This window comes from Pseudorasbora parva, chromosome 22, assembly GCF_024679245.1.
Source record: "Pseudorasbora parva isolate DD20220531a chromosome 22, ASM2467924v1, whole genome shotgun sequence".
Taxonomy (NCBI): domain Eukaryota; kingdom Metazoa; phylum Chordata; class Actinopteri; order Cypriniformes; family Gobionidae; genus Pseudorasbora; species Pseudorasbora parva.
This window is the reverse complement of record NC_090193.1, coordinates 6874066-6896681: the sequence shown is the minus strand read 5'-3', so window position 1 is coordinate 6896681 and position 22616 is coordinate 6874066. Positions and strand designations below refer to the sequence as shown.

At 38.0% G+C, this 22616-nt stretch overlaps 1 protein-coding gene across 2 annotated transcripts in view; it reads left to right on the top strand.

Annotated features, from left to right (window-relative positions):
• The window catches only part of si:ch211-236d3.4 (actin-associated protein FAM107A), a 48556-nt gene that overhangs the window by 9039 nt on the left and 16901 nt on the right, over positions 1-22616 (top strand). The window contains exon 2 of one of the 2 annotated variants that reach the window (XM_067431467.1): positions 15295-15352. In XM_067431467.1, the coding sequence (XP_067287568.1) occupies positions 15295-15352 (58 nt within the window). Of the gene's footprint in view, positions 1-15294; positions 15353-17718; positions 17924-22616 lie in introns of those variants that run through there. The other variant, XM_067431468.1, reaches the window with a different exon arrangement.

The window sequence follows — 22616 nt, the reverse complement described above, 5'->3', positions numbered from 1 at the left end:
CCACAGCATTTTTAGGTCTAACTAACATTAACAAAGATTAACTAATGCTGAACAGAGTTCTCACAGTTGTTTGAACATTGATTTTGCTATAAAAAGATGAATCTTAAATAGTTAACTGTGCTGAATTTTAGAGTTTAGCAGTTTCTGGTTGGCTGATATCAGACAGTGAATGTGTACAAGAAAAAGTGGGTCAGATTTAAAGTAAGATGGGTCCAGACACCAGAATGTATAAGAACCCTGGAGACGAGTAACTGAACCTGTCCGCTGTGCACTTCAGCCTCTGCAACAAATGAGTCTCTGATCAATGGTCTTTACACAGGAAAGCAGAAATATCTCTCTCTCTCTCTCTCTCTCTCTCTCTCTCTCTCTCTCTCTCTCTCTCTCTCTCTCAGCATTAGCACAGGTCTCATTTCACTCCATTAAGAGAGAAAAAACTGAAATAAGAAACAACACTTCAATTTGAAGGCTAAATTGTGGGTTGTAGGCAGAGATAGAGGATAATCTGAGACTCTGGAATTCTGGAGTTACAGAATGACTGCTCGGATATTTGTTTCACTAATTTAGCCTTAGTTTTCCTTAGTTTTAATTTAAAATGAATGAATAACAAAGTATTTCAACATGTCCATTAAGCTAGGCCAGACAATGGAATTGAAAAGAAGAAAGTGAGACAAAAGGTTCACCATTCATAATCAAACCTGAGAATTCTTCTCATTTCATTTAACCAGAGGAATTTAGTAGGTCACAGGAACTGGAAGTGGTTTAATTTGACAAGGGAAAATAGCATACACAGCTTCTGATCTGTCAATTTAAGAGTCCCATGAATAAACACAGAAAACCAGGAGAAAGAGAGCTAAAAACAGAAAGTGAAAAACATTGAATCAGCTTATGAATAGTGTGGCACACTATTTACATAAAATATGAAATATTGCAGAATGTTTACAGTAATATATGGTTTATGAATATACATCTGCATAGGATTTTTTATGACTTATTATTGTGGTCAAAAAATCTAGAAAGATATATTTGCAGAATCTTATAACACTGTAAGTTATTTTTTATTTAATACATTTGTACGAATAAAGTTAAAAATTCCAGCCTGCAAATCAATTTTCTCTTTCATTATTTTGGTTTGACCTTAAATGTTTATACTAATGTTTTGCTCCCATACAGTTTATTACAGGCCTAAAACACTAGTGTAAACATGCAGTTGTAGCCTTTGACAACACATAATTGTATGTTGGTTTATTTAACTTTGTTGTCTGTTCAGATTTTCTTGACAGAAATTCATCTTTGACACGGACAAAAACATCTTATCAGACAATAATGTACATCCACTAGCATACCTTATAATAAAGGACATGGAATACACATTTGAATACACATGAACTTTAATAACATCCCATTCTTAATCCGTAGGGTTTAATATGGAGTTGGCTCACGCTTTGCAGCTATAACAGCTTCAATCTTTTGAGAAGGCTTTCCAGAAGGTTTAGGAGTGTGTTTTGGTGAATTTTTGACCATTCCTCTAGAAGCTCATTTGTGAGGTCAGGCATTGATGTTGGACGAGAAGGCCTGGCTCTCAGTCTCCCCTCTAATTCATCCCAAAGGTGTTCTATCGGGTTGAGGTCAGGACTCTGTGCAGGCCAGTCAAGTTCCTCCACACTAAACTCTCTCATCCATGTCTTTATGGATCTTGCTTTATGCACTGGTGTGCAGTCATGTTGGAACAGAAAAGGGCCATCCCCAAACTGTTCCCACAAAGTTGGGAGCATAAAATTGTCCAAAATGTATTGGTATGCTGAAGCAATAAGAGTTCCTTTCACTGGAACAAAGGGGCAAAGCCCAACCCCTGAAAAACAACCACACACCATAACCCCCCCCCCCCCCCCAACAAACTTTACACTTGGCACAATGCAGTCAGGCAAGTATCATTCACCTGGCAAATGCCAATTCCAGCCTCATCTGAATTACTGTGTAATTTTACGTAGCCTACCACTTCGTGGCTGAGTTGCTATTGTTCCCAATTGACTGTTCACAAAGACCCGCCCCCTTACTGTTACTGTGTCCGACAAGTTATGGTGCTCTCACATCACATACATTATCATGTAGAGAAAATACATCACAGAGCAAAGAGGACACTAACAACACGCCAACAAACAGGACAGAGCAAGTTACTTTTGATATGAAACAAAATCTCTCAACTATCAAATTTTGTAATTTTTTATGAAATTTACACAATAAATACCGTTTTGTGGATCTTTAAAGGGATCCCCTGGTGTTGAGACTTGTATGGCTTAATATAACATAAATGATGTCTCTTACTGAATTATGTAGTAGAAAACCCATGAAAGATCTACGTTATTTTAAAAATCGATTTTATATTTGGACCATGGGCGGCGCCATTTTGTTTGCGTTCTAGGTTGATTACGTAGAGTGGTTGAACTCCTCAATCAGCTGGCATTACCCGTATAGCTATTTTTACCACAACGCAACTCGAAAATTGTTTCAGAGTTAAACAAAACCAATGAATTCCTTTGTAATTATACTTAAAACACACTCAAACATACATGTGCACACAAACTCACCTACATAAGTCACAAACAGATCGGCGGGCGCGCACACGACAGGCTCTGTCTCAATCGAGATGTTGGGCTGCTCAGTCTCCACGACAGGGGCTGAATCTGAAATCGACCCTATACCCTTAAATAGGGCATTATTTGAAGGGACGGACATTTGTAGTGTTGTCCGACACCATAGTGCATGTTCGAGTGCAGTCATTCAGTCTCACGTTCCACCGCAATAACGAGTGTACAGCCGATTTACAAACAGCTGTCCGACTTCACGCACTCAAACATACATGTGCACACAAACTCTCTCTCACACAGACTCTCACACACACCCCAACAGATCGGCGCGAACACACACACACACACACACACAACAGATCGGCGCGAACACACACAGACCCCAACAGATCGGCGCGAACACACACACGCACGCACTGCGCGCGCATACATAACCCTCAATCTATTCCCTGTGTTGATATCCTGTTCAACACATCCTGTTCCCCAGATAGACTGTTGATAGTAGATTAATGCCTAATGTGACCAGCAGAGGGAAATATCTAGGTAGGACGATGGGATAAAGTAACGTGAGGAAGAGAGGCAGGATGTTTTGGTGATGATGCATGCGATTGAGACAGAGCAGTCAGGTGTGTGTGTGCGCGCCCGCCGATCTGTTTGTGACTTGTGTAGGTGAGTTTGTGTGCCCATGTATGTTTGAGTGTGTTTTAAGTACAATTACAAAGCAATTCATTTGTTTTGTTTAACTCTGAAACAATTTTCGAGTTGCGTTGTGGTAAAAATAGCTACGGTAATGCCAGCTGATTGAGGAGTTCAACCACTCTACGTCATCAACCTAGAACGCAAACAAAATGGCGCCGCCCATGGTCCAAATATAAAATCGATTTTTTAAATAACGTAGATCTTTCATGGGTTTTCTACCACATAATTCAGTAAGAGACATCATTTATGTTATATTAAGCCATACAAGTCTCAACACCATGGGATCCCTTTAATGTGTTGTGATCGCTGTAGCGCCTCAGTTAAAGCTGCTAATGAATGATTATCTCTTCCTTCTAGCTCATTGATAAACATCACATAAACATGAATGAATATTAAAATTTATTTTGTTTCTACCACGGAAAGACGTCAGTACACACCCTTTTTTCAAGTTCAAATCTATTAACATTAATCTACTAACTCTCTTGAGTGCTTTGTCGGAAAACGTGGCAGATTCGGCTATGTGATTGCATCACCTGTCAATCAAACTTGCGGAGAAGGGTGAATTGCTTCCACTTTGTTATAATACAACTAACAGTTGACTATAGAATATTTAATAGTGAGGAAATTTCACAAATGGACTTATTGCACAGGTGGCAACCTATCATGATACCACGCTTGAATTCACTGAGCTCCTTAGAGCGACACATGCTTTCACAAATGTTTGTAGAAGCGTCTGCATGGCTATGGAAGTGATTGGAACACATATTATTTAGGTCACTTTACTTAAACATATCTAACATAAACAGGAATTAATTTAATTGTGTTCAATAAACCGAATAGATTAAAAACTGACGATTACTTCATTTATTTGTGTTTAAACTACATGAATATTTTTTTTTTTTTGGGACATAACTAACTGGGCAGTGGATATGTTCCCGGCATGCTTTGCAAGGGACTGCATTAGGGGAGTAAATTTAGGGATTTATGTGTTATGATATGTGTTTTTCTGTAAAGGGAAATATGTTGTTAGTTAATGTTAGAGTTAAATGTTCAGTTATGTTGGACATTTATAGGAGTTTCTGTAATGTTTTTAAATTTTGTGGTTATCATTTTGCTAAAGAGTAGGTGCTAATGAGACACTAGTCTTTTCTTATTTTTTTAATTTATACATATTTGATGATAAATTAAAATGCCTATAACTGATTTCCCAATTAAATGTTATAATTTAAGTATAAAAAGACATTGATAACTAAAAGAAGTTATGAGCATAAAAATGAAATATTAAAGATATAATTACATTTCATTGCATGAATGTGTTTTTTATGAGTTGGGACTACACATATTTATTCAGTGAAATTGAGTTTGTCCAATGAGTTATGTTTTTAGCATGTTCTTTAGCCATAACCAGTGGTATACGTAGTCCCCTGAAGGGATGACCTCAAAGCAGGAGTGGAGGGGATGGGTCTGGTCTGAATATACTGCAATTGCCTTTTCCATAATGTGTGAAAACAGGTTTTAAATATTGCTTTTTTTAAGGATATTTTTCTCATTTGTTGGAAAAGATTCACTTATGGGAATAATACAGCTGACCTACTCCAGCTGATCAGCTGTTGATCCATGAAGGATTGCATACATTGCAAGTCAATGAGTAGTGAAAATCTCATTAATTGTCGTTATGAAATCCCCAGTGCTTTGTAACTGACACGTTGTGATTCACTGGGAGCTTAAAAAGCACAGCTGCATGTGGCTTATTTGTACACTTTGGCATTTGAAACAAGATATAAGTGCTCAAAAATATTTGATGACGTTTGACCCAGGTCAGGTTATATTTATATCTTTTTGTAGAGCATTTAACAGGACAGAATTGAATGAATCTGTTTGGGCCATAATGTCCAGTAAACTGAGCATGTGTGGATGATATGTACTGCTCTAGTTGTATTACTGTATTCCCCACCAGGTGGCACAATTGCTCCAAATGTTAAAATGCCTTTGAGTCTTATCAGCATATGACATACTGGAAACACACTTCTTAATTGTATTTTTTTTTTCAACTTTGCTCGACTATAAAACAGTTTTGTGTAAAAACATAAGGCATATCTTATAAAGACATGAGAGAAAGAAAGAAGGTAGTTATTTTTTTTAGGAGATTTGTTTGACATTTGTTTTACATTTGGCATTATATTATTCATAGAAATTTAACTCCTCAATATTTCAAGAAATTAAATCTAGGTGATATGCATATTAATAAACTCTGCAGACAGCATACAGTATTTTGTTAAACATCAGTGGTGCTAATTTTACATCTACAGGGCAAAACTGTTATTACAAATGACCAGAAAAATAATGTCAATGCAACGCATGGTGTTATGATCAAGTGAGAGAAAAATCTATACTTAAAAGGTTAGTTTTAAATTTAAATTCTGTCATTAATTCCTCACCCTCATTCGTTCGACACCTGTAAGACCTTTGGCATCTTCAGAATACAAATTAAGATATTTTTTATTAAAATCTGATGGCTCAGAAAGGCCTTCATTCACTCAAAAAAATAAACTGTTGAACGAACTTAATTAAATTAAGGAAAACTTTTCCACGAAATTGAATTATGCTTGTCCAACAAAATCTAATTGGTTTGAAATAATTTGTTGTAATCTTGTTGTATGAACTTAAAACCATTTAGTCAAATCTACTAAAAATAATCATGTCATTCCAACTGGATAAAGTAAGGTAAAGAGAGGTAGAACTGATGACCATATTTAGTCTATGGGAACTTGTCACATGAATTTATTTTCTTTATTTCTATAAAAAATATTAGTCTACAACTCTTGATCACTTGCTAATTGTAACATGCAAGAAATTATCAAGTAAAGCATTCCTCTTTACTGGCATTAGCAAAATTACAGCTCATTGAGAACTGCACAGCCTAACCAATGTAAAACACGAGAATGAACCTAAAAAAAGTAACCTCAAAAAAATAATTTTGCAAAACATAACACACCTTTTAAATGTCAAATATAACATTAAACGTTACCAGGGGCCTAGTGCACAAAACTAGGATAAGGAATTAAGCCGGGATATCTTGGTAATCTTGTCATCTGTATGCAAAATGTAGTACACCACTCTTGTGTAAGCGTAGCCTGAATGCACACTCACACCAAGAATGATAACGATAATGAAAGATAACTGTATAAAACAAACAAAACAAAACAAAAAACAACAACAAAGATAACTACTTATTACACAGCTCTGTGAAATACTTGATTCTGATTGGTTAATCGCGCATTCCAGCGGTATGCTATTTCCAGATAACAACTGCTCATCCGGGTACTACAAGTTATCTTGACCGGTACTACTTCTATGCTTAATGCTGGCGCCATATTGTGGCTGTTAAATAATTAAACAGCCATGGCTACAATGGAAGACTTCAAGGCGGGTTTCCTTTTTATAAAGTTTTAAATATGGATATTTTTCTTACACAAACGCACTGATTGGAATCAGAAGGCTCTATTAACCCATCAGAGCCGCGTGGAGCACGGTATTTGACGGACAGCTGCATTTTTTATGGACTTCAAAAACAACTACAACTAACGTTACTGCTGAGATTAACGTTAGCCTGGACTTTTTAAATATAACTCTGATTGTATTTGTCTGAAAGAAGAATGTCATATACACCGATGATAACTTGAGGGTGAGTAAATCATAGGTTTGGTTTCATTTTTGGGTGAACTAACCCTTTCAGCATTCATTTTAACATTTAGCACCAATAGATAAAGGCTTAAAGCAGTTTGGAACTGTTTCTTCACGGAAGCTTTGCGTAAGAGCTAATAAAATATTTAATCTGAAGACAATATTTTGTGTCTAATTTATTTGAGACTAGCCGTGTAATAAGCGGGATCATTTACACCCAGCCGGTTTATATCGCAGAATAAACCCCTTCAGAGTGATGCTCCGCTTCGCGTCGGGGTCCTGATCACTCTGTCGGGGTTTATTCTGCGATAACAACCGGCTGGGTGTACATTATCCCTTACATAGCAGATAAATTGAGCCAGGATCACCAAAATATCCCAGCTTAATCCCTTATCCTAGTTTTGTGCAATAGGCCCCAGGTCTTTCCCTTCACTAAAAACACATTAAACAGCACTTAATTTCAACATTTACTCTCCTGATCTAGCTCTATGCAAAGCATGCTGGGAACTAGAAATACACTGGCCAGTTCAGTCAGCGAAACATAAATGATTCATGTTGTCCCAACACAATGGTTTAGGTTAACTTAACATTTTACAAATGTTATTTCATTTAATGTAATAAAATTGAGTAAACTGGATATTAAGTAAAAAATAAAGATTTGTGTTGTTTCAGCTTATTTTATTTTTTTTTAAAAATCATTTTTTTAAATGTTGGAAGCGATTACATTGTCTCCCTCAAGACCCGTAAAAGGCACTAAAGACTTTCATCTCCATCCAAAAAATACATCTCACTACAGTAGTTCTACAATCATTTTATGAAGCGACAAGAATATTTTTTGTGCGTAAAAAAAAAGGTGCAAGAATATAATGACCTAGAGCAGGCGGAAGCAAGGAACTTTGTTTACAATAGAGGTTGACATGCCGTATCTAAACTGTTGAATTCTACATTGATTGAGCTTTAGGTCTTGGCGGAGTGCACAAAATGGTGCTAAAGTGTGCTTTTCCTGGATGCCCGAACCGTGAGAAACATCATATTCTCGCACATGCGTCATGGAGCTTTGTCAGTTCACGCCACAGGCCCAGATGGAAGACAATAAATCAAGTTGTTATTTAGCTGTTGTTTTTACTCTATTAGATGAGCCACATTTGAAGTCATAATGAATAAAAGTCCCACATTAGTTAAAAGACCCACATATTTGAATGTTTACTGTAGAACATGCATGTGTTCTGGACAAGCCTGAAAAACACTTTTTTTTAAAGTGATTAATGTGTTTGTGATGTAGATGTTAGTCTCTCGATATACTTGTATAGCTGTAAAATACCTGCTTGGGGAGAGTATGAGTTGGTTTGCACAAGGACGAGCTACACACGCACTTGACTACAATTACAGTTATTTAATAGACTGGCTCCAAGCAGCCCAAGATTTATCACCATTTCCTCTTCCCCTTTCATCTCAACGGGAAACCAGAAGATGGACTCTGATCTTGTGTAGTTTTACCAGGTCTTAGCTGCCATTAAAGCACATAATGACCATTAGGGGAATGGAAAATGTTTAACTGTGTAAGGAAAGAAGCCTTTAGGGCTCTCTAAATGCAACATCAGGGCTGGGCAGCGGATCAGGACCATGGGAATCTGAAAAACGATGTCACATGTAACTAACAGAATGATAAACTATTAAACAATATTTTATCAAACATAAAATCATTCCTTATCAGTCTGTGTCTGGTTGCCGCAGCAGGTCCCTGCAGAAGACCGGAGCGTTGATCCGTGCCCGTGTTCTCTAGTAGGTTCCGTGGATAATTAGCAGGCTGCCTCTCCCCTCCGTGGCCTCCGCTAATTGTTTGTGCTGTCTAGGAAACCTGAGAACCCTCAGCTTGAAACCGGAGCAGCAAAGCAGGGCCAAAATCTATTAAAAACACCCTTTCTGTTTGTGGCTTATGCGTGAGGATGCAATATCACTTTGCGTAAATAACAGCGTAAATAAAACATGAGAGATCAGAACGGGCCACAAGCAGAAAGGTCAAACGATCACTTCGGCCAGTAACTGGACACTACAGGTGAGGCGCTGTGGCATCCAGCCCATCTTGGAGCACAATGGTGCATTCTAGAGGAGGTCACGCTTGGCTCTCCTCAAGGTTTAGTGATGCCAGATTGCTTTGGCTGTGGCCTATATTCTGTCCCTTGTGATAGACGAGAGGACAACTTTGATTTCAGAGACGCTGATGTTCTTTTCTACATGAGGCTACTACATTATACTGCACTAGATGCAACTATAGTACTGGGTAACATTTGATTCTGATGGTCCCTTTTAAACATTCTACTACTGTATAACTTTATAAGTATGTCAACTAACTCTCATTAGAGTATCAGAAGACTTAATATCTGTGCTTAATATCTAACCCTAACCCTACCAGCCTACTAACATTCTAATGAGAGTTAGTGGACATGTTGGTGCAACATTACTTATATAGTAAACATAATGTGTTAAAGCAGGTGGGGAACATAGATCCATGCTGTGTTCCAGTTCGTTTCTAATATGCCCTTTACTCGCAAACTTCCCTCCGTCTCGTTCACTCGGATGTGCATCGTCGCTTACATTGCATGATTGCCCACTACTGGCGGAAACTTTGCAATGGACTGAACTGGAACGCCCTTAGCCCTTGATCACTTGGAAGCCACTATGGATTGTTATTTATTTTTTTCCCTTACTTTTTTTCCCTTTATTGTTAAATGCAACATTCTATATTTATATAGATGTATTTGGGTTGTTTTAAATGTTTTTAAAAATAAATTAAACACGGTATGCGGTGACGTCACAATCACGTTGCATTCTGGTTTATGAAGCTGCCTGAAATGTGAAGTAGACAAAATCAAAGTCAAAGACAAAATCGGTCAAAATTGAGGGAGCAAGGGTCGTTCCATAAACTTCCCTTGTCCACTTCACGAAGTGGAACAACTTCAAAATGGCGGGCGGGGAAGTGCTTAGGGAATTTTGCAAGTACGTGTCTAATAGTGGAGTGGAACGCAGCACCAGAAGGGCCACTCTCTTGAGTTTAGCTCCAACCCTGAAACAAAAAAAAACAAAAAACTCACCTGCCTGTAGCGTTAGTAATCCTAAAGACCTTGATTATCTTCTGGTGTGTTTGATTAGGGGAAAAATTGGAACCATCAAAATAAAGTGAAACCCCGTACCATAATACGCTTACCCATTCTGTGCTTCATTATAACAAAATCCCATTAAACGTATTGACAGAGGGTGGGGGCAAATGCAAGGCAAAACACATAATTCCTAGTTCGCATTACTTAACAAAAATGTATTTTTAAAACATGATTTAAATGTCACGTGTGCACGCAGAGATTTATAAAATGTGTCCTTTTTTTAACTATAACATAATAAAACCATTGACTGTATTATACAGTATATAATGTGATTTTAAACCACTAATAATATAATAAACATAATAATAAACATTCCTGACAAGTATTATGATTTCTACCATTCATTTTTTTAAATAGTGGTCTCTTGATTTTGTATATTATACTAGTACTATGCTATATGTAGTTTAAAGTATATGCTAGTTGTTCATTTACAATTTTAGAGATGGCCTGTTTTGTTTAACGTTTAATTGGTTCAATTGTGGCTGTTTTGTCTGAATAATCACAGTCACAATGACACATATTGACTAGCTTAAGAAACATTTCATTAGAGAATCGAAATATATGAAGCCCAATTTCACACTTAATGGACTGAAGGCCATTCCACAATTAAATGAGAGCATTCAGTGCTGAATAAATCCAATCCAGATCTCATTCATACTATTAAACACCACTCTACCATTCACGGAACGCTGCTCCAAATATGGATTGACTCTTAGTGAGCATAAGCTTATTTCAACCTGATTCCATTGTTACTCGAGGAGGCTTTGCATCTTTCAGCCTCTTAGTAGGTCTTTGTTGATTATAATACTGTTTAAAGCCTCTCTCTCTCACACACACAAATCCCCTTTAAATACAAGAAATTAATTACATCTCTATAAAGATTCCTTTTTATGTCAGGCTTGAGAGCTCAAGAGCTGAAAGCAAAAATTAGATATTTGTGCAGGTGAATAAAAATCCTCTATTGGTTTTGTTTGCAAAGGGTGTGTAAGGGACAGCTAAACAGAAAGCATTACACACATTGAATTTTTCCCTGTAGATTGTAAGAGGTCTGTAAGCCTGAAATTAAAGACATTTGTTCCTTCCTCAGAATGTCACTCTCTATTATATCCTAATTTCCATGTCCTTACTGTGAATGATAAGACAGTGAGGCCCTTGTGAAGACACCAAGCCTGAGCAAGCTTCTCCTAGCAACTGCAGCAACAGTATCCATTCACTCAGCGAAAGCATTCTGCATTGAATATAGCTCAGGAAAGAGCCAGAAAAGAGTCCTCAAGCATTAATTTGTAACTGCTGGCTGTAGAAAAGGTGGGTGATGAGAGGTCAACTTAAAAGGAGAGGAGGTGTGTGCTCCCACTGCTGTATTTAAAAACGTTTACATCTGAAACCAAGCGGTTTTTCGAAGTGTTTTTGGTTTGGTTCAGTTCTTTTTCTCTCTTTCTGTTTGCCTCTGTTCCTTGTCATCGCAAGTTGGACTAGGCTGTGTCCGAAATACCCTTAAATAGGGCACTTTTGTACAACAAACAATAGCAGATCTTCTCTAGATCAGTCAGGTTTCTGGCCTGTCGCTGGGAAACATGGTGTTTGAGCTCCCTCCAAAGATTCTCTATTGGGTTTTGGTCTGGAGACTGGCTAGGCCATGCCAGAACCTTGATGTGCTTCTTACAGAGCCACTCCCAGGTTATCCTGGCTGTGTGCTTCGGGTCATTGTCATGTTGGAAGACCCAGCCTCGACCCATCTTCAATGCTCTAACTGAGTGAAGGAGGTTGTTCTCTCAAAATCTCGCAATACATGCCCCCCCCCCCCCCCCCCCCGGTCATCCTCTCCTTAATACAGTGCAGTCGCCCTGTCCCATATGCAGGAAAACACCCCAAAGCATGATGCTACCACCCCCCATGTTTCACAGTAGGGATGGTGTTCTTGGGATGGTACTCGTTTAGAGGAATTATGACCAAAAAGTTATACTTTGGTCTCATCTGGCCACATGACTTTCTCCCATGACTCCTCTGGATCATCTAAATGGTCATTGGCAAACTTAAGACGGGGCTGGCCATGTGCTAGTGTGCCATGCATGATTTAAAACCATGACGTCTTATTGTATTACCAACAGTAACCTTGGAAATGGTGGTCCCAGCTCTTTTCAGGTCATTGACCAGCTCATCCCGTGTAGTTCTGGGCTGATTTCTCACCTTTCTTGGGATCATTGAGACCCCACGAGGTGAGATCTTGCATATAGCCCCAGTCCGAGGGAGACTGACAGTCATGTTTAGCTTCTTCCATTTTCCAATAATTGCATGTTAGTAGTTGGATTCTTACTGATTGTATGGGGTGGACAGGTGTCTTAATGCAGCTAACGACCTCAAACAGGTGCATCTAATTTAGGATAACAAATGGAGTGGAGGTGGACATTTTAAAGGCAGACTAACAGGTCTTTGAAGGTCAGAATTCTAGCTCTAGAATTTGACAGGTGTTCAAATACTTATTTGCAGCTGTATCATACAAATAAATAGTTAAAGGGTTACTTCAGCTATTAGCATATGGCTTTGTATCAGTAGAAACCCTGTAGTATATTCAAATTATATCCCCCTGAGATGAGAGATTTATGCATTTTATTTCTGGAAAAATTCCTCTCGTGACGCAAATTGACAATATTTGCGTCACGAGAGGAATGTTTGCCCAGAGGCTAAAGACTACAGCCAGCAGAGGGAGCCATTTCTGCATGTTTTCAACTCGTGCATGGGGAATGGAGATCACACTTACAGCACAGCTCAGCTACAGGCATTAATTTAAACGGATGCTAAGCAATGTAAGTTTTTTAACTTCTCAAATTAATTTCTATGAAAGTTAAGCTTCCAAAGGCATGAACTGAAAACGCGCTGTGAATGTATGCCGCGAATGTGGTCGCGATTACCTCAGCTCTCATCACGAGAGCTCATTTATGACGTTAAATGTAATCTGACTCCTAATCTGAGTCTGCTGTGAGACTCACGCGGCAACTCGATCGTTATATTGAACACACACGTTCAGTATTTAATTGTACTTTCTGAACTCAGTCACTGTAATCCAGTAGCGGTGGCTTTTGGAATGGCCTCACAGGGCAGCTAAGCATTCTGGGAATTGTAGTCTTTCATCCCCATGAGACAAAAATACATTTTCTGTCTTTTCTCAGTCTAGAAAGCACCAAATTCAAAAATAATTTCTACTACATTAATGACCCAGTTTAAATACAGATTCATCTTCCCAGCGCTGAAGTACCCCTTTAAAAAATCATACATTGTGATTTCTGGATTATTTTTTATTTTATTTTTTTAGATTATATCTCTCACAGTGGACATGCACCTACGATGACAATTTCAGACCCGTCCATGATTTCCAAGTGGGAGAACTTGCAAAATAGCAGGGTGTTCAAATACTTCTCACTGTATATACACTCACCTAAAGGATTATTAGGAACCCCATACTAATGCTGTGTGTGACCCCTTTTTGCCTTCAAACTGCCTTCATTCTACATGGCATTGATTCAACAAGGTGCTGAAAGCATTCTTTAGAAATGTTGGCCCATATTGATAGGATAGAATCTTGCAGTTGATGGAGATTTGTGGGATGCACATCCAGGGCACGAAGCTCCCGTTCCACCACATCCCAAAGATGCTCTATTGGGTTGAGATCTGGTGACTGTGGGGGGCATTTTAGTACAGTGAACTCATTGTCATGTTCAAGAAACCAATTTGAAATGATTAGAGCTTTGTGGTACATTATTCTGCTGAAAGTAGCCATCAGAGGATGGGTACATGGTGGTCATAAAGGGATGGACATGGTCAGAAACAATGCTCAGGTAGGCCGTGGCATTTAAACGATGCCCAATTGGCACTAAGGGGCCTAAAGTGGGCCAAGAAAATATCCCCCACACCATTACTACACCACCACCACCAGCCTGCACAGTGGTAACAAGGCATGATGGATCCATGTTCTGATTCTGTTTATGCCAAATTCTGACTCTACCATCTGAATGTCTTAACAGAAATCGAGACTCATCAGACCAGGAAATATTTTTCCAGTCTTCAACTGTCTAATTTTGGTGAGCTCGTGCCAATTGTAGCCTCTTTTTCCTATTTGTAGTGGAGATAAGTAGTACCCGGTGGGGTCTTCTGCTGTTGTAGCCCATCCGCCTTAAGGTTGAGAGTGTTGTGGCTTCACAAATGCTTTGCTGCATACCTCGGTTGTAACAACTGGTTATTTCAGTCAAAGTTGCTCTTCTATCAGCTTGAATCAGTCAGCCCATTCTCCTCTGACCTCTAGCTTCAACAAGGCATTTTCGCCCACAGGACCGCCGCATACTGGATGTTTTTCCCTTTTCACACCATTCTTTGTTATTCCTAGAAATGGTTGTGCGTGAAAATCCTGAAAGTCACTGAGCAGATTATGAAATACTCAGACCAGCCTGTCTGGCACAAACAACCATGCCACCCTCAAAATTGCTTAAATCACCTTTCTTTCCCATTCTGACATTCAGTTTGGAGTTCAGGAGATTGTCTTGACCAGGACCACACCCCTAAATCCATTGAAGCAACTGCTATGTGATTGGTTGATTAGATAAATATATACATCTGCCTTTCTCTGCATTAACCACGGCCACATTAAATGTCTGACCAATCACACAATAGTTCTCGGACACCCGCAAGAAAAAAGTTCTGCTCAGGCGATGTGTCGAGAACAAGCTGCAAGAACTCCCAAACCATAACGAGAACAAAATCACGTAATTTTGCTATGGGACCGAGAACTTTTTTCTCTGTTCATGCAGAGTATTTTGCAGCCTTTAAACTCAAAAACCTAAAAAAACGTTCTTAGAAGATTTCTTGCCGACCATAAGATTCTGCCTTTATTTTCTAGTGGATAGAAATGCTACTCCTTACTAGAATTGCAGGGCAAGAGAAAAGGAATGGAACTGCCGGTTTCATGTTACAGCGGCAGAAGCATAGTTAATGTGGTTCCACCTTTCCTGGATCCATGACCATTGAAGTCTCTCATAATATATCCTAAATCAATTGGAGAAAGGAGCAAGCAGACAGAGTCAGTAATGCTGTGATGGATGAGAGTGATGTGAATATTTGTAAACTGATAAGCCTCTTTTTTCTCTCTATTTTCTGTCTCTCTCCCTCGCACGGATCAGAAGGGATACAACATTGAGCAGCAGAGTGTGAAAAACGGAAAACACCTGAATGGAGTGGGTAAGTCTACACTCACGCGTCCTTGAGAACAATGAAAGCTGCCCAACGGCCCTGCAGAGGAACAATGCAATGTTGCCACGGCTCCTTCTGTTCCACGTGAATGTCTTTGACCTTATTTCTTGGCACGTCACAGCTGGGTCAAAAACACTTCCGAAGTTCCTGCCATGCTTCCTGACGTACAATAATAATAATAATAATAATAATAATAATAATAATAATAATAATAATAATAATAATAATAATAATAATAATAATAATAATAATAATAATAATATTCTAATGCTTTATAATGTGCTTCTAAAAAGCTTCTAAATGTGTAATGTGCCACTATCCTTGGGGAAAAAAACAAGAAAGAACATGCTTTAAATAGATGTTATGGCATAATGCGAAGTTTAGTTGTTTATCAAGAAACATCAAACTTGCACAATTAATACTGAATTGCGAACAAGTCAACATTAGTTATACTGTATAGTGCTTTCCACAATACACATTGTTTCAAAGAGCTTTACAGAAAATCATGATGTTAACTCTTTTCCTGCCAGCGTTTAAAAAAAAAGTTTCCAGCCACTGCCATCATTTTCACAAAAATGTAATAGCCCATAGAATATTTTGTTTTATAAATATATCTTTGCAGTATGTCTATTATGCAATATGTATGCAATATATCAAAAGAAAGAGCTGATCCTCTTCTTTTAAACAAAAAAAATGCATTCCTTTTTTTATCAACACTTGAATATGAGTAAGTTTCATTAAAAAGATTTTGAACAAAAAGCTGAGAAAATCACGTTTTTGTGAAAGACAAAAAAAAAAAAAAAAAAAAAAATTAAATCCAGATCTGATTGGAGTAGATCGAGTCCATCAACACCCTTAATGCTTCACAGTCCTGTTGCTCGTCCTTGTTCCAATTTTTTATTCAGTAACATTAGATAGTTTTGATTTATATGCCGTTTAATGTTGATGATCACGTTATTTTGCATTTGCATTTGCTTATATACGATCGCTTTACTGCGTCTTTCTCGCGTTTGGTTTTGATCAGGAGATTCAGTACTCATTCATAAGATGCATAATAGCGCCCCCTAGCATCAAACATTGAAAACACAGAAACCAAGAAAATACTGTGTTTTAATGTTAATGTTTCTAAAATCGAAATATCTTCATGCCTTATACTGTAGCCACATGTAGCAGTTTAGAGCTGGCCAATAGTATAGTTTTCATTTTGCGATGATACAAGTGATATGGAACTGTAATGCAGTCAAATCCTGCGTGGAACTACTTTAGCCATGCATTATTTTCCCTGAAAATAAATGCACACTTTAGAACATTTGTAAACCAATCATAATTAACAGCCCTATAGTATAAAAATACAAGATAAACACAGCCGAGATTTGCTATATAGTATAGTATTTATTGCTATATGCGAGTATATGCTATGTATGATTTTTTGACGATATAACAATCAAGTAGTTGAGACTTGCTATATAGTAGGCTACATACTGCTTAACATGAGTGTACTGTAAGTATGCAGGTTGGATATACTTGTTTATAAGTATTCAATTGTTAATTAAACAGATCACAGTGCTTATGTGATAATTTACAATAGCTTTGAATGACTTAGCTCATCCTATCAGAATTTAGAGTCAGAATTACAGTATCTGTTTGTAAGATAGTTTGGAGTCTTTTATTTATTTATTTATTTATTTTTTAAATCAGGGACCGTAAAGCAATCGCAATTGCAAAATCGCAAAATGGAAATTGTGATTACTTCATTTTTGGGGGTTTGCACCAATAACACATGGCTATTTAATACATAAAACAGTTTTTTATTTCTGACAAAAATAACTATTTTGTGATACTGTTAAAATGATATGAAATTCATCTTTCTATGATATACAATTTTGTTACTGTCATCCAACCCTAACATATTCATATAGTTTTAATATTAAAAAAATGTCTTATATAACTAACAAATCTCCCACAAAAGCCCTATTTCCAATAGGGGTGGGGGTAGGATGGGAATCATTCCATGGATTATCAAGTTAAAATGAGCCTGACCTGATGGTCATGTCCAGAGATGTTGCTTTATGTAATCTTGAATGTAAACATGAAGATTGCGTGATCGTAAGATGATTCACTCTCTATGTGTATGTTGTTGTTTTTTTATAATGTCCAGTGTATGAGCTTGTGAAGGAAGAAAGCTTCTTGGTAGACCAATGGTTAATGTGAGATTTAGCAGAAGCGCGAGAGAGGGAGAGATTAAGCCCTCCGCTAATCCTATCAGACTCCTGAGAAAGAGAGAGTGTGTGTGAAAAAATAAAGTTGGGAGGAGCAGGAGGGGCGTAGCTTTGATGCCCAGTGGTCACATGACTGTTGACACTGTGTGAGAGGAGGCATGTGTGTGTGAAGAACAGCAGAAACTCAGGAGAAACGGCCCTCACATAAACATGTAGGATATCACACACACACACACATGCGTACACACAGGCAACAGCAGGATGGACCAGAGAGTTGAACACAGTTTGTATCCCCCTGAGGGCCAGCCCAGCAGACCCAGAGATGTGCTTGTTAAGTCAGGTAAGACAGATACAACAGTCTGCGGCTGAGATTACAGGATGCTGAACTGATGATGCTGTATTGTGCAGTGAAACTTTACCAGGGGTCTATATTAGATTACCAAGGATAAGAACATTGTCCACTTTTATCATAGACGGAATTCATACAGTTGTAATTCATTGAGTTTCATTGCTTTATTACTATGTAATAACTCAGTTACAATGTAGTAATTACAGATTTGATAGAGATAAATTCACACTGATGCATGCTTTGCAACCAGAAATTCCTGTGTAGGGTTAAATGTGTAATGTGTTTGAGAACAAGCTGTTGTAGTATATAAAAGACAAACTAAGAGGGCAAAAGAAAGACTATACATCAGAAAATAAATCAGTTTGGTGACGAGCAGGGAGCCATGCTTTCTTTGGGCAGAGTGCCCAACTTGCTAACAGACTTCAAAAACTCTGGTAGCCATTAGAAAGGCACTATTTGACATATCTTTGTTGGAATTTGTAGGTATCAGTAACAAGCTAAATCAATATCCCTGCATCTTAGTGACAAGAAGGATCATCTTTCACAATTTTGTTGTTGTAATGTTTTACCAGCAGTATCATGCTTTATGTTTGTTTAAGCTGAAAAGCGCAAGGTCCACAATGTATTTCTGCCTGACCGTGATCGACACCAATAAACCCTGCTTTGTGTATTTGAACAGTTATCTTAAATCATCCATCTCAGAATGCCCAGCTTTTAAACAAACACGCCTTTTATCAACATAACTTTGAAGTCTATAAATCCATTAATATGTGAATTAAACCTTAAAGGGATAGTCAGCCAAATGAAAGTCATCTTTTCCTGACCATAAAGTTGTTCCAAATCCGTATGACTTTATTTCTTGTGTGAAACACAAAGGAAGATATTTTATAGAGGTAATTCTCTTCAGATTCTGGGATTGGGATTTTGGCTGTTTGGTAATATTTAAAAAGCACATTTTAATGCATTAAGGCCAGTTCACACCAAAGACAATAACTATAAAGATAACAATACAGATATAGATCTAAAAATCATTCTCAATATTAAAGAATAGCAGAGTTCAAACCACATTAAAGGCACAGAGAAACAATATTGGTGGATTTTTTTTTTTCAGCTAATGAAAAAGGACAGCCAATCAGAATCCATTTTGCTGTAACAAGCCCAACCCCAACTGGCAGACAAGCACATGCTTAGAATAAACAGAACGACATTGTCTGTTGGTAATATAGCTATCTTTAGGGCGATGATAGAGAAATTATAGTGCTGCAGAGATATCAACCTTAATTAGCAGTAGCATTACTAGCCACGGCCCGTTAGGTATCGTAATACCAGTCTCGGCCATGGGAGGCGGTATGCGGGAAACATAACCACCAGCCAACCTGGCGTACTTGAACCTGATGTCAATCGTGTGGAAAGTACAGCCCACTACTTCATTTCAGTTCAGGGAAGAGAGTGGACGGATGGCCGAAGCCCTTGGCCTCTTAAATGTATCTGATATGATAAAAATAGCTGTTTTGCCTGACCGGAAAAAGCGGAAGTGCGGGCGCCCGGCGACTGTGTCCCGTCCCGTCATAATAAAAGTCCCGGTACTCGCGAGCCATTTAGAATAAGCGCCCTCCAGTGGACGAAAAGTTGCATAGTGCACCTTTTAATTTGCATGACCATATTCTACATCCCTTAATCCTAGCCAATATCTAAATTTAAAAACTACAAAAAGTCACATATTCACTATTAACTATGATTTTTGCCTCAATTACGTCCTAATTTACTGCTTATTAATATTAATACCGGTAGTTAGAAAGGTTACTTACGTACTATAAATATTAATAAGCAGTAAATTAAGACTTCAGGCAAAAGTCATAGTTAATAATATGTGTTAACCATGCTAAAGTGTTACCAAGATTTGTAAAGCTGCATGTTTAGTCAAAAAACAAAAAATGTTTTATTTACTCTTCAAGTCTTCAACTTGAAATAGGCTATATTGTGCATAGAGACTGCTGCGTTGTTTCTTGCTGAGCACCTTTATAATGCTAATTCCCTGTCTGAGAGCTGTGCCTAAATTTTATGGCTTGCCAAGGACCAGTATTCAGTGGGGATTGTGGGAAATAGCGCCGCTCTTCTACACACACACACATGGGAGAATGGGATCCCAGGGCATCCTCTGAGAATGCTGACGTCGCCATGACAACTGTCAGCATTTTATTTGTATACAATTCAATGTGGGAACAAACTTCTTATGTAACAGAAAATTTTGTTTGTATAATCAAAAATGGTCTTTTTAATGCTGAATGCTTGGTGATCAATGAGACAAACTGAAATCTTTATTTCCATCCAAAATGAATTTGGATATTTAAGGCACATTTAAAAATGTATGAATGCTTTGATTTGGAAAAAAATGGAAGTAGTTTTTAAATGCTAAAATAATCAAAATTCTGGAAACATCTTGAAAAAAAACATATGCAAATGTATGTTTTTTATTTTTATGTATGCAAACTGTATAATATCCAAGGCACACATTTCTAGTAATTGTGCAGTTATTTCTCATATTATATTTTGAGAAAGTTGTGAAATATTTTTCCTTTCCCCAAATTTGTCAATACTGAAACACAATAACTTTATTGACTAAGAAGGGTTATATTGACCTATTAAGATTTTGTTTACATCTACCTTGTAAATATATATTAAGTATATGTTTAATGTTTTATATATAGATTTGTTGTATTTTGAATCCAATCTAATCTTCTTCTTTTTTTTTTTTTTTTTTTTTAAACAGCTATTAAGTTAATCATACTGATTTCAGAGTTGGTTTTAATATATACATTAAACCAAACACTATCCTAACATCTTAGTTGATAATTCAATATGCTTTATTTTTGACAAAACATCCCATGTTTCTGTTGTGACATTAATGTTTTGGTAGCGACTACATCACAGTAGCTACATAATTTTAACTTGCATACTAAAACATAATAAAATACTAATGATTTGCATAACTGTACTAACATTTAGGGTGCGTTCACACTTGTCATGTTTGGTTCGATTAAAACGAACCCTGGTGGGGTTGCTCGGTTAGTGCGGTTCATTTGAACATATGTGAATATCTGCCATCCGAACTCTGGTGCGCACCAAACAAGCGGACCGAGACCGCTAAAAAGATGGGTCTCGGTCCGCTTCCAAACGAACTCTGGTGCGGTTCGATTGATATATGAACGCAACACGGACCAAAGACAGTAAACGGACCAAAAACCGGACGTAATGTCACAAGATGCGACGCATAGTCAGCTGATTTGACGACGCGGAAAGATCAGTGTATCCAAAATGAGTAACTTTAACGTTAGAGGGCAAACGTGGAGCAACGAGGAAGTGCCTAATCAATATTTGGTCAGACGAGCATGTTTCGAAAATGCTAGAAAAAACACACAAAAAGCATACCTGGCTCTTCTCATCAAAGTTCAGCATCCAAGTCCCGCCCTCGAAAGTTCCTGAACTTTGAAAAAGTGCCACCTCGCGAGCAGGGCCGTTTGGAGGGGGGAAAATTTACCCGGAACTTCATTTAGACCCTGGTTCCTGCGGTCGAAACACACCGAGTACCCCTTCAAAGCTCCTGGTTCCTGGGTAAAGTTCCTGCGGTGGAAACGCGGCTTAAGTTAGCAACTGTGTTAGTTGCAATGCAATTTCCCATTGCCTACCAACTAAGTTGCTAACAGGTTAACAGGTTTTAGGAAACGCATCCCTGAGCAGTTATACAAACACCCCGCCCAGGATCTTAGTAAACATCTGAGATTTGTATACTTAAAGAGTTAGTTCACCCAAAATTTAAATTTGATGTTTATCTGCTTACCTCCAGGGCATCCAAGATAGAGGTGACTTTGTTTCTTCACTAGAACACAAATTAAGATTTTTTTTACGGCAACTGTTGCAGTCGCATGATGCATGTGAATTGTAACAAAATCTATCAGAGTAAAAAAAAAAACAGTTAAAAAAAAACATGCACAGACAAATCCATATTAAACCCTTCGGCTCGTAAAGACACATTGATGTCTTAAGACACGACACGATTGGTTTGTGCGAGAAACCGAAAAGTATTTATATACTTTTTTACCTCTAACATGCCACTATGTCCAACAGTCTTCAGTGCGCGATCACTTCAGTGAGTAAGGTAAATGTACACGATCTGGCGTAGAGATACGCGCAAGAGATCACTCCCGGCGCTTCCGCCAGATTTTGTACATTGTACATTTACCTCACTCACCGGAACTGATCGCGCGCTGAAGGCTGTTGGATATAGTGCCGTATTTGGTGGGGTTGGGGGGCTGGGATATATTTATATAAATACTGTTCGGTGTCTCTTTAAGTTCTGTATCATTTAATTTGTCCATGTTTTGTAACCTACTATAATTACACTTTTAATTATAGTAGGCCTACTGAATCACTTTAGGTTTTGCTGGGTATATAAGGTAGCCACACACAAACAGACACCACACAAAAATCGAATTAACCCCATAATTTATCATCTGCAATTCTTGGAAATAGACTCAGATTTGATCAGCAGAAGCCCGTGACTTTCCTGTCTGTGTGACTCCTGGGTTTGTGGGGGATGTTGATAAATACATTATGCCCATAATAGAGGGATATTCACTTTCAGAGCAGACACAGTCCACCCTCTGTTGCTCTTCACCATGTTACT